At 42.5% G+C, this 12,740-nt stretch overlaps 2 protein-coding genes across 2 annotated transcripts; both read left to right on the forward strand.

Moving 5' to 3' along the window:
- The first annotated feature begins 82 nt into the window (after positions 1-82).
- On the forward strand, positions 83-5,127 carry LOC138971474 (neuropilin and tolloid-like protein 2). Its single transcript, XM_070344214.1, has 5 exons — positions 83-366; positions 888-1,118; positions 1,402-1,542; positions 1,986-2,248; positions 4,175-5,127. Exons 1-5 carry the CDS (start codon positions 282-284, stop codon positions 4,298-4,300), a joined length of 846 nt encoding a protein of 281 aa, XP_070200315.1. The 5' UTR covers positions 83-281; the 3' UTR covers positions 4,301-5,127.
- Positions 5,128-6,238: 1,111 nt separating this feature from the next.
- Positions 6,239-9,837, forward strand: LOC138971485 (uncharacterized). The gene is made up of 5 exons (XM_070344223.1): positions 6,239-6,656; positions 7,171-7,458; positions 8,012-8,164; positions 8,677-8,906; positions 9,494-9,837. Exons 1-5 carry the CDS (start codon positions 6,584-6,586, stop codon positions 9,611-9,613), a joined length of 864 nt encoding a protein of 287 aa, XP_070200324.1. The 5' UTR covers positions 6,239-6,583; the 3' UTR covers positions 9,614-9,837.
- Positions 9,838-12,740: the final 2,903 nt, after the last annotated feature.

The raw sequence follows: 12,740 nt of genomic DNA on the forward strand, positions 1-12,740 counted from the left end.
GGCAGGTATCACTGTAGACTAACCTCAGCTATTGGATACTCCACGGTCAAAGGATTGACGAGATAACTATTAAAGACACGCAATACCACAGTGACAGTCAACTAGCCAATTCATTGTTCATCCCTAGTGAAGAGATAACCAGAGGAGACTAACAACACCATAGTTACTCAACTATTTACTTTCATTGTTAGTCCAGAGAAGACGGACAACACTGCAGTGACAGTCAGCTTGTTTTTTTGTTCATTGTTCGAACCAACGGGCAAGCGCGAGAAAGAAAGAAAATGAGTATCGTGAAAAGGATTATTCCTTTGCTGTCTCTTTTTCTTCTTGTAGGTGTTGTTGCCTCGTCGTTGGATACACCTAAATGTAAGTAGATCTACATTCCGTCAGCCTAGAAGTGAGTGGCTGGTTTATCTGAGGAGATTGAGTGTATTTTTTGTCTGGAATACTTCTATATTTATTTACATCTGCTTCTTGTTTGTTTTGTTTGTATGCTGATACTTGATGATTATGTTGTTGTTGTTGTTGTTGTTGTTGTTGTTGCTGCTGTTGGTGTTGGTGTTTGGTTGTTGTTGTTGCTGGGTTTTTTCTTTGTATTTGAAATCGTCGCTCCTAGTCCGGGCCTTTGCCTGTGTGAGCGTGTGAGTGCACGCGCGCGCATGTATGTGTCTGTTTACGTGAGTGTATGTGTGTCTGTCTGTGTCTGTGTCTGTGTCTGTGTGCGGTTGCATATGTGTGTATGTATGTGTGTGAGAGAAAAAATGTGAAGAAATCTGCGTCCGTAACATCACTTTTTCCCAATAAAGTAACACGCACACAAAAACACTATGCTAAAAGAAATCGATTTATCTCAGATTTCTTAGTATTGTTTTTTTCTTAATTTCCAGATGTGCTCTCACAGTACTGCAACGCTACCATTCCTGTGTGGTCGGCCGCTCTCTTCAAGACAGACGACTGGTACATGCAAGAGAATGACTATGAATGCAGAGTGACCATTAAGAGTGTCTACTCCAACTACCAGAACTTGGTCCGCCTACAGATTATGCATTTTGATGCCGACTGCAATTCCAACACTGTGGTTTTGTACGATGGTCAGAGAGCTACGGGAAGAAAAATAGGTCGGTTTGTTTGTTTTCTTTCCTTATTTGTGTACTTTGTGCATTGCAGAGTCGCTTTCAAGAATGTTTATTCTCTATTAGTCTCCTTGCACCTCTGTAGTTTGTTCGTTAATGTGACCGTGCCAGGTTTTGTTTCTTGTGTATCTTATGAGCCTCTCTTTTTACATTTAGTCAAGTTTTGGCAGAAGTCTTGGCGAAGTCGACTTTGGGCTCAAGTAAGAACCGCCTTTACGTTTCCTACTCGGTGTTATTCATTTACCCGTTACCTTGTATTGTGACATAGCCACACTGTGCGGCCAGCAGCTGGACAGGGACCAGAAGATGTACCTGACTCTGGGCGCTGAACTGACCATCGTGGTGACCAGGCAGGACTACCAGTCCTCCCCCATCTCCCTCAGGATGCTGGCCACTGGCACGTCACGAGGTATGATGGCCTGGTTATTCAGATCAGATCAGATCAGATCAGATCAAATCAGATAAGATAAGATCAGATCAGAAAAGATAAGATAAGATAAGATAAAATAAGTCCTCTCCAATCTCTCTCAGGGTTCTGGCTCCTGGCACTTCACGATGTCAGCCTGATCATAAAGCGTGTGTGATAGGATAAGATGAGACGAGATCAGATAAGATGAGATGAGATGAGATAAGATACGAAACCTTTAATTACATGTACGATTTTCATGAACATAAAGATTGCACATTATCTCTTAGAACCACAGGGGGACACACTCAAAGGTTACGATTTAATTTGTTCATGTAATCTTTTTCTTTATGCTCTTTCTCATTCTTTATAATATGTGTTTTTTTACGTGATCGTATTCTTCATGTTCATTATCTTCATATTCTGCCAACGTTCTCTTCCTAAAGATTACGGTGGCCAAGGCGACTACGTGTGTAACAACGGTATGATCATCATCAACGGCCTATGCTGTGACGGAAACAACAACTGCGGTGACTGGTCGGACGAGAGGGACAACAACGATTATTGCAGCCCGAAGTTTGCCGGTCACAGTTATAACTGGGTTTTGCGCCACATTGGCTATGGTGTCGGGGGCGGCGTGGTCCTAATTCTTTTTATCGTCGTTGTCGTCGTGCTCCTCAGAAGACGTCGTCGTCAAAAAAGCAAGAAAGTGAGTTTATATTATAGGTAAAATGCAAGTATATTGTCCCGAATTCAATGCAGATTTGCAAGGGGTAATGTCTAAGAATAGTGTCCCAAATTGAAGGCTGGTTTGCAAGGGGTAATGTCTAAGAATAGTGTCCCAAATTGAAGGCAGGTTTGCAAGGGGCCGGGGCAATGTCTAAGAATAGTGTCCCAAATTGAAGGCAGGTTTGCAAGGGGTAATGTCTAATAATAGTGTCCCAAATTGAAGGCAGGTTTGCAAGGGGTAATGTCTAAGTATAGTGTCCCAAATTGAAGGCAGGTTTGCAAGGGGCCGGGGCAATGTCTAAGAATAGTGTCCCAAATTGAAGGCAGGTTTGCAAGGGGTAATGTCTAAGAATAGTGTCCCAAATTGAAGGCAGGTTTGCAAGGGGTAATGTCTAAGAATAGTGTCCCAAATTGAAGGCTGGTTTGCAAGGGGTAATGTCTAAGAATAGTGTCCCAAATTGAAGGCTGGTTTGCAAGGGGTAATGTCTAAGAATAGTGTCCCAAATTGAAGGCTGGTTTGCAAGGGGTAATGTCTAAGAATAGTGTCCCAAATTGAAGGCAGGTTTGCAAGGGGTAATGTCTAAGAATAGTGTCCCAAATTGAAGGCTGGTTTGCAAGGGGTAATGTCTAAGAATAGTGTCCCAAATTGAAGGCAGGTTTGCAAGGGGTAATGTCTAAGAATAGTGTCCCAAATTGAAGGCAGGTTTGCAAGGGGTAATGTCTAAGAATAGTGTCCCAAATTGAAGGCAGGTTTGCAAGGGGTAATGTCTAAGAATAGTGTCCCAAATTGAAGGCTGGTTTGCAAGGGGTAATGTCTAAGAATAGTGTCCCAAATTGAAGGCAGGTTTACAAGGGGTAATGTCTAAGAATAGTGTCCCAAATTGAAGGCAGGTTTGCAAGGGGTAATGTCTAAGAATAGTGTCCCAAATTGAAGGCAGGTTTGCAAGGGGTAATGTCTAAGAATAGTGTCCCAAATTGAAGGCAGGTTTGCAAGGGGTAATGTCTAAGAATAGTGTCCCAAATTGAAGGCAGGTTTGCAAGGGGTAATGTCTAAGAATAGTGTCCCAAATTGAAGGCAGGTTTGTCCTCCGAAAGCGGCGTATGGCTGCCTTAATGGCGGGGTAAAAACGGTCATACACGTAAAATTCCACTCGTGCAAAAACACGAGTGTACGTGGGAGTTTCAGCCCACGAACGCAGAAGAAGAAGAAGAAGGCAGGTTTGCAAGGGGCCGGGGTAATGTCGAAAGAATCAGTGTCCACAATTCAAGGAAGCAGTTTCAAAGCATAACACTTTGCAGACTGACGGAGACCCCTCGTCAGGTTTCTCAGTCCAAACGTCACCAGAACTTCCGTTCAAGGAGAGTGACGGTGAGTCTGTCGCTGCGGTTGGGTGATTTGCAGCAAGTCGGGCAACTCGACGCTAGTCTTAAATAGAAAGAGCAGCGAAAGTTTAAACTGTGCTTGAACAAAATTCACCAACAACTTTTTTCTCAGTCTTTCTTAGCTTCTTACCCCACCTCTCCCACTCAGTCCCGCCTCCTACCTTTGTCAACTTTGACCAGCAAGCTGTTCGACAGTCGGACACAAGCCTGCTTGATGATCTGTTGTCTCTCTTCCACGTCCTATCCCTTCCTCATCTTTCTCTTATTCTGTTAGTCTGTCAGTCTATGCCTGTCTGTTAGCCTCTGTAGGTCCGTCCGTCCGTCCGTCCGTCTGTCTGTCTGTGTGTCTGTCTGTCTGTCTGTCTGTTTGTTCGTCTGTCTGCCGTTCTCTGTCTCTCCGCTTTGTCTCGCTTTCTCCATTGTCTCTTCCCCTCACGCTTATCAAGAATAATATGATCTAGTTGAGTCCATACCAGTCTCCTGTGGAGCTACTCATGTCATCTTTCCTGTGTTGTTGTTGCAGCCTACGACCGGTCTGGAGGCCTACGGGTCCATCCAGGGAATAGAGAACCCGGGCATTCTGCCCCCTTCGTCCTACCAACACTCTGACGTTATGACCCCGCCCTATGCCAAGTCCGCCTCTGCGTAGGAGACACGTTTACATTGAGAGTCCATGATGTGTGACGTCAGCGGAACGATCAGACCACGCATGCGCGACATCAGTGGCCACCATCATGCAACTATACCACCCAGGTTCCGGCTTGATCATAGTTACCAAGTTCGGAAAAACAAACGAACAAACAAACGAACAAAGAAGCAAACCTTCAAACAATCACAGCATGTTGATCTGTGTGGGCATGGTTATTTTATTTCCGCGGCCTAAAACTCTTCTCTTGTGTTGTTTCTGGGACTTTTCGACCTCATGAAAGACCTTTCTTTAGTTTATATTATGTAGCTTTTTGTTTCCGTTAGCGAAACTTGCAAAGTAAATTCCAGTGATCTTTAAACCATGTCTGTGCCTTGACCTCACTTGGACTCGACCGAAACACTTAAGGTAGATCCCCTACCCCCCCCCCCCCACACACACACACACACCCACATACATCCCCAAGCTGATTGAACATTTGAATAGTTCCTATCTTCACCGCGTTCAACTGTAGGTCTTTGCATGCACGTTTCTGTAACTTGAAGACGGGAATGACAAAAAACCAACCACATTCAAACCACACTCAAAAACATTTGTATTTGTATTGTTTGTTGTATTCAGTCAATGTTGGTCTGACGGTGTTTATCTAAAGACGGAACTCATGTGACGGGTAACTTGGGGTGCATTTAGGGTTATTGATTTTTGTTAAATGCAGTTTGTCGTAAAAAGTTGTGTGATACTTGTTGTTTTGGAGTTCTTTTTATGGGTTGTTAGAAAAATCTATTTAGTTTTAAGCACAATAATGTTGAATAAATAAAGCTCAAATCCAATGACGTTCATAGAATTGCATCATGTAAGTTTCTCGTACAGTGTGTGTGTGTGTGTGTGTGTGTGTGTGTGTGTGTGTGTGTGTGTGTGTGTGTGTGTGTGTGTGTGTGTGTGTGTGTGTGTGTGTGTGTGTGTGTGAAAGAGAAAGAGAAAGAGGGAGAGAATGGGGACGGGGAGGGGGGGGGGGGGTAGGGGGTAGGGCGGGGTACGTTTGAGGACAGATAGACTGTCAAACAAACAAAGAGGAACTGATGTAATACAAACACTCACAAACATACGAATACCCGATCGAGTTTCAGAATGTTTGACAATTGTATAAACAAAAATGTAATTGAAAATTGAGGAAACCACAGTACAACCTAAAGTTTAATTTTTACGGGCAAGAACTTATATTTCTTTACAAGTTTCTGTATGAGAAAAAGGTGCAGGTATTATATGTAGACAGATTCAGGCGTAAAGTTTCATAAACATTTGTCAGTAATTTTATGGGAATCGCGGCACACGTACACACACAGACAGACAGACACACACACACACACACACACACACCGTACACACACACACACACACACACACACACACACACACACACACACACATATATACACACTCTCTCTCTCTCTCGCTCTCTCTCACACGCACACTCACATGCATACACAGATGCACACACAGATACACACAGACACACACAGACACACATATACACGCACACACATACACACACACACATACACACACACACACACACACACACACACACACACACACATTGCTCCATGATGTGGACACGTGTTTCAGAGATACGGAATCCAGTTTAAACTGGACCAAAGTAATAGTACTCTTATTCAAACATCTGATTGCTGAAGATAATGAGTGGTACATAAACACTTGCACGCATGTACATCAGCGCGTAAACACTCACACCAAAACTAATCTCAAAGCAAAAGGAAGCGCAAAGTATAGAGATCTGTTTCAATCCATAAGATCAAATTCCTTTCTTTGTTTTTCATCTGGGACAACAACAAAAAATAATCAGGCTTTCGTTGCTAATTTTGTATGTACTGTTATCACACGGTGATTAAAGTTCACCGTCCGATACAATGAGATTATCACCAATTCGATCACCAGAACGCTACGGTCACAACCTTGAATATACAGCAGATGATCAAATCTTACATCCAGCTCAGACAATAAAAACCTGTGCGTTGATGAAGACATATATACACGCGTTAATTATACAAAGACTCGTTTTTCACCTGCTTTGTGTAAGATATGCTTCTGGGATGATCATGTGACATCAGATTATGTGTGGACGCAAGTAAATAACCTGATGTTAGAGGATAGACTTGTGATATGGACCGATGAACAGACTGATTCTGAGCTAACCGGCTACATTTAGGGAAAAACAGATTCATAGTTTACTCCCCAGCTGCATTTCTTGTGATTAAAGCGACCAGAATGTGGCTGCAAACTGCAATCCCAAGCGTGGTTTTCATGCTGTTCTTCATCGTACGAGGCTTTCTGGCGGACGGTAAGTGCTTCATGGACGTTAGATATTTTCAGAGATAGTGTAGCAAGGGGGACAATGGGCTTTGCACTCTAATCTGGTCAACAGTTGGGAAATTTGAGAGTGTGGGTGACTGAATTAAGCATGCGTACGCACGCGCACACGCACACATACGAGTATGGAAACCAAATAACAACAACAACCAACAAACAAAACAAAACGCTTCAAAAGTCTTCTAAAGCAGTTGTAACATAGTCAGAGTAACAAAACCCTGCAAACCGAGACGAAGCCTATCTGCAATTACTGAAGTGGGCCTATTCATGTGCGCCTGTCTGCGAGTGTATGAGTCCGAGTGTCTTGGTCCTTGTCGATTTGTGTTTCGTATAATGTTCACTATGTATTCTATATTTTGTAAGCGCCTAGGGCTATATTTAGATTAGGCGCACAAATGTTCATAATAATAATAATAATAATAATGTCAAAGTACACGCAATGCAGGCTCAATGCACGCCCCTGTATGTTAGTGTTTTATTTTCAGTGGCCGTGGACGACTACTGTGATAAGGAAATCCACGTTACTGACGCGGAAATACTCACGGTATCCAACTGGACTTCAGTGCGCATGCGCGGCACGTGCAGAGTAAACGTCACCACCAGCCAGCACCCAGTGAACAGCCAATTGCTTTTCTCCATTCTGGATCTACACACCTTGGAGGCGGGGCTTCCGGTCACGTGGGATGCAGACACGCAGCTCATTGGAGGAGAACAGTTCTGCCCCGTGTTCCGATTGGATATCACCTACGCTGAGACAGGGGCGATGATTACACGTGCGTGTCACGTGATATGACCACGTGAGTGGTGGTTAATTAGCAGTGATTCTTAACGTTGTTCAGAGTTTTCGTATGACTAATTGATATCATTTCTCTGTTTTCTTCTATTCAATAACAAAATTGGAATTGTAGTGACCACCTGCCACCATTGAGAAAAAAAATCAAAAACATCACCTTAAAGATGTATTTATGTTGCAAATTAAAACGTGTGTACACATTATTTTGATCAAAATCAGCCAGGAGCAGCATTTCTCCTCCTTTATTTTAATATTTTTATTTTCATTTTGACAACGGCCGAGTGCACGACGTGTATTTATGTTTGAGCGCGCACATATCCACACTATCTGCCATCTTTGTGAACATCTTTTTCTTCTTCTTCTCCATTTCTGTTATGATTCCTGTGTTTCTCTTCTATCATTTCTTTTGCCCCTTCTTCTTTGTCTTATTTTCTGTGTCTCTTTCAGATTTTGATTCACTTTTCTCGTCCTCATTTTTATCAGCCACTTTTTTTGGTGTCTGTCTGCGCTAACAGTCTATCCTCTGTTTTCAGCTGAAGACGGTCTATGTGAAAGTCACGTGCCATCGCACCACTTTGTGTGTAATGACGTCAGAGCGGCACTTTCGCTGACGTATAACATGACGTTGAATGTCACGTCACAAGATTCACCTCGTCTTCGCATCCTGGTTGTGCGCTTTCATAAAAGTAGGCAATGAACACACCAACACTTTGACACAGACAGACACTGGACAGACAGACATATAGTCGCACGCAACGTGCTGACAGGCACGCGCACACGTGCACGCTCGTACAAGCGCGCGTGTCTGTATTAAACCCAACGAAAGAATAAATAAGTGAATAAACTGATGAATAAAAGAATGAATAAATCAAGTAATCATTGGAAAAAGAGAAGAAACAGAATACTTGAACTTCTTCAATCGGATTGGAGCGAAAAAGTGCTTAGTCCAAACACTGTCCCTAATTGTACACACAGAGTTGACTACGCGCAATTTCTGTGCCAAATCTTCGAGCAGCGAGCTTCGTTAAAGTAGACTTCGCCCATTTAATGACAGGCTTTATGTAAACACCCGGAGCAAGCCGTATTGCCTTGCTTTGAGAAGAAATGTTTTGCACATCGCTTTTCTAAATGGCAGAATTAGTGATACATGTACCACCAAACAAATTATACAGCTCTCTCCTTCCCGCGACCGTTTCAGATCCCTGTGACGCCGGTACAGAGTTCGAGTGTGACAACGCCCGATGCGTGTCGTCGTCACTCAAGTGTAACGGGGACGACGACTGTGGCGACGATTCCGACGAAACCGACGGCTGTCTCCTCTCCACCACCGTCATCATCGTCATCGCCACGGTCACCGGCGTTCTCGTCGTGTCCGTCGTCGCTGTGGCCGTCGTCGTGTACAGACGGACCGGCAGCAGGAAGACTTATGTGAGTGCAACCAGGGCTGGATCCAGGGGTGGTGGTGGGAGCGGGGGGCACGGGTTCCGGAAGCCCCTCCCCCCCCCCTTACCCGCCAACAGTATATTTTTTCTCAAGGAAAAACCCAAAATATCCTTTTCAAGCAAAAAGTCTCGTTTTTGACCGCTCTTGCGATTGACACCTGCAACAGTAGGAATAGCATAGCACACGAAATACGCAAGGTAGCTAAACAAAACAATCTGTTCAGGGTAGATAATTAATTTGACTTTCTTTTCGTATGTAAAAGTTGCACAGTTTTGCCTGTTGTGATTTTTTGTCGATTTTTTCATTCGGCCCTTCCGTTTTTGTCTGGTCGATTTTGAGGTTACCCTTATTTGAGCGGCGGTCACGTGATCCATGTAAAAGAAATCTTTAATCCAAAAGGTGATCCTGATAGCTAAGTGAACGGCCTTAACTGGCATCATAAAGTTTTAATGAAATGACACTGGAATTTAATTTGGATGCGAAATTTGTTGCAATAATGTTTTGGCCAAGTTCACATAATTGAAAACAAAATTGTACATATAGTTTCTAATTTTCTTTCTTGTTCCTTTCAGTGGGGCGAGGCGCGGCTGATTGCAGGGGCATCCACTATCAATGAGGACGACTCAGACACACAGGTCAAGAGACGCCATTCTAGACAAAACAACCAATCATATGGCGCCACGTCGGAATGATCCTCACGCGAACGAACAGTTTCTGGCAGCCACCCGGCTTCTTCTTTAACTCTTCTTTAGTATTGGTTGTCCATGTATCGTGGAAGTGATAAGTGAATGCTTTTGGTAATTGTCGCTCGTTTTAGATACAGAGGCAAGTGGCGTTTAAACGTTTTGATTAGATAATGTAATTGTTTTTGGTAAGAGCCGCGAGAACAGTTGAAATAAAATCTGCGTGAAGCTTCTGACTGTGAATAGAGTTTGTTGTTGGTCTTTTTGTACTTCGTGTTTTACAGAAACTTGTACACACAACAAAAAACATAAAGACACACAAAAACAGACATCCGAAACACACACACACCCTCTCTCTCTCTCTCTAACTCTCTCTCTCTCTCTCTAGCTCTCTAGCTCTCTCTCTCTCTCTCTCTAGCTCTCTCTCTCTCTCTAGCTCTCTAGCTCTCTCTCTCTCTCTCTCTCTCTCTCTCTCTCTCTCTCTCTCTCTCTCTCTCTCTCTCTCTCTCTCTCTCTCTCTCTCTCTCTCTCTCTCATGAATTACTATTAAGAAAATTAGTTGAATATAGAATGTCACCCCAAACCTTATGCCTGCTCTCCTCTTTCTTAGCCGGGCGAGAGCAGTCTGTCTGCGTTAATTCAACCGTATCCAGCAAAAGACCTGTGTTATACGGGGTTCCCCAGGGTTCTGTCCTTGGACCACTACTCTTTTCCCTGTATATTAATTATCTTCCTCTTAGTATTAATGATGACTGCGAACTCTTTGCTGACGATACGACCCTACACACTACTGATAAAAAAAATTAGACAAAGTTTATTCATCGTTGCAGAACAGTGTAGATGATCTCATTCATTGGACGGAGTATAACCACATAAGTCTTCACCCTAAAAAGACCAAATACATGTTAATAACAACAAGACAAAAGATAATGAAACAATCCTCATTCCATATTAATTGGTAACGACGCAATAGAGGAGGTTGGAGATCATAAAGTTTTGGGAGTAAATATCGATAATAATTTGTCTTGGGCCCATCATGTTCGGTCGTTATGTAAAACAATGTCGAGAAAAATATATCAGTTAAATAGAATTAAACACTTTCTAGATCAGCACTCAAGGTTATTATACTTTAACGCATATATACAAACCATCACAGATTATTGTTCGACCATCTGGGACTCTGCCAGTGCTAATATTTTAAAACCATTGTATAGTTTACATAGGCGAGCGCTAAAACTAATTTTACTGAAACAATCCAGTCTTGTATTTGATGATTATAAAAAACTTAAGATTCTCCCATTAAAAGAAAGATTTAAATTAAATGAAGGCGTGCTCCTTCACAAAATACTTTCCGGCCGTGCACCACGAACTTTCGTTGCAAACTTTAAAGTCAAACCAAACCGAAAGTTTAACGTCCCAATTCCAAGGATAGATCTCTTCAAGTCAAGCTTAGCCTATTCTGGTAGCGTCCTGTGGAATTCTCTCCCGGAATTTGTGAGAGTCCCAATGAGTCTCAATACTTTCAAAAAACACCTTTCACTGTATTTAATGTGAAATTACGAAAAATCACAGTGATGGAAGACTTTGTTTAGTTATATTTTCATTTGTCCAAAGCATCAGTGTTCATTATATCCACACAAAAACACTCAAAGCTTTAATAATACATTTACTCATGCATGTGTATTCAGCATTGTTTTCACTACGTTACATATATTTGTGTATAATATGTAATATGTTAATATTCATATGTTGTTGTTTTTCTCTACCTTTTTTTCTACGTGAATATCCGTGTAAATATGTGATTAGATTAGTCCCCTCTCTGCATGGGCGAGGTCTGGTTGAAAAAAAGCTCGTTGTATTGCTTATGCCACAACCCTCGAAAAATAAAATTTGATTTGATTTGATTTGATTTGATCTCTCTCTCTCTCTCTCTGTCTCTGTCTCCCCCTCTCTCTCTCTTTCTCTCTCCCTCTCTCTCTCTCTCTCTCTCTCTCTCTCTCTCTCTCTCTCTCTCTCTCTCTCTCTCTCTCGCGCGCGCGCGCTCTCTCGGCAACCAACAAAGCTCACATAAGTCGCATTTAATCTCGAGGTACCTATTGCAGACATTCACTAACATTCAATCAGCAAAAGTTAACAGGTAAGTAGAGCAAGAGAACATGAACACATGCGCACTGAGTTTTTAAAATGAGTAACGAACATTTTCATTACTATTTTGTTCAGAGAATAAAACACTGAGAAACGCACAAAATGTCTCGTCGTGTAATCGCATTAGTGAATAACATGTATGTAACGGTCTATATAGAAACTTAGACATAATAGAGGCACTAAAATGATTCAGGTATAATAATAATAATAATAATAATTGGACATTTTTAAGTGCCTAACCTATGGCTCTATGCCCTTTACAAAAGAACATATACAGAATAGAACAATTAAATGTACAACCTACATAAGACAATTAACCATACGGACAAAAATCACCACATCAATCAATCAATCAATCAATCAATCAATATGAGGCTTATATCGCGCGTATTCCGTGGGTACAGTTCTAAGCGCAGGGATTAAAAAAAATTTTTTATTGCAATTTATATCGCGCACATTGTGACATATTCAAGGCGCAGGGATTTATTTATGCCGTGTGAGATGGAATTTTTATTTTTTTTTAAATTTTTTATTTTTTATTTTTTTTTACAGCGCCAGGAGCTGTTGAGTCTCAAACCTGGGGTCAACCCGGCGTACGGCACCATACAAGAGGGGGAAAACCGGGGTCAACCCGGCGATCATTTGCAACAACAGCCAATTTCGGCCAAAGTGAGGCACAACGGCGGATCTGGGAAACATAAGTAGAACTTAGAAGTCTTGAACTACAATTGACGATGTTGGAAAATAACTGTGTCGGGTTTCAGTATATGGATTGTGAAACGTGAACACTCTTGCTAACCGGCACGGTTGGCCTAGTGGTAAGGCGTCCGCCCCGTGATCGGGAGGTCGTGGGTTCGACTTTAAAATTGGCAATCTGTTGGCTGCTCCGCCTGGCGTCTGGCATTATGGGGTTAGTGCTAGGACTGGTTGGTCCGGTGTCAGAATAATGTGACTGGGTGAGACATGACGCCTGTGCTGCGACTTCTGTCTT

The sequence above is a fragment of the Littorina saxatilis genome, linkage group LG1 (genome assembly GCF_037325665.1).
Source record: "Littorina saxatilis isolate snail1 linkage group LG1, US_GU_Lsax_2.0, whole genome shotgun sequence".
NCBI classification, from domain to species: Eukaryota; Metazoa; Mollusca; class Gastropoda; order Littorinimorpha; family Littorinidae; genus Littorina; species Littorina saxatilis.

Bases quoted from the DNA above. Each gene is read 5' to 3' on its own strand.
- LOC138971474 (XM_070344214.1), top strand. From the start codon at position 282: ATGAGTATCGTGAAAAGGATTATTCCTTTGCTGTCTCTTTTTCTTCTT. The intron at 367-887 runs GTAAGTAGATCT...CTTAATTTCCAG, and splicing joins GTCGTTGGATACACCTAAAT to ATGTGCTCTCACAGTACTGC. The intron at 1,543-1,985 runs GTATGATGGCCT...CTCTTCCTAAAG, and splicing joins GGCCACTGGCACGTCACGAG to ATTACGGTGGCCAAGGCGAC.
- LOC138971485 (XM_070344223.1), top strand. From the start codon at position 6,584: ATGTGGCTGCAAACTGCAATCCCAAGCGTGGTTTTCATGCTGTTCTTC. The intron at 6,657-7,170 runs GTAAGTGCTTCA...TTTTATTTTCAG, and splicing joins ACGAGGCTTTCTGGCGGACG to TGGCCGTGGACGACTACTGT. The intron at 7,459-8,011 runs GTGCGTGTCACG...CTCTGTTTTCAG, and splicing joins GACAGGGGCGATGATTACAC to CTGAAGACGGTCTATGTGAA.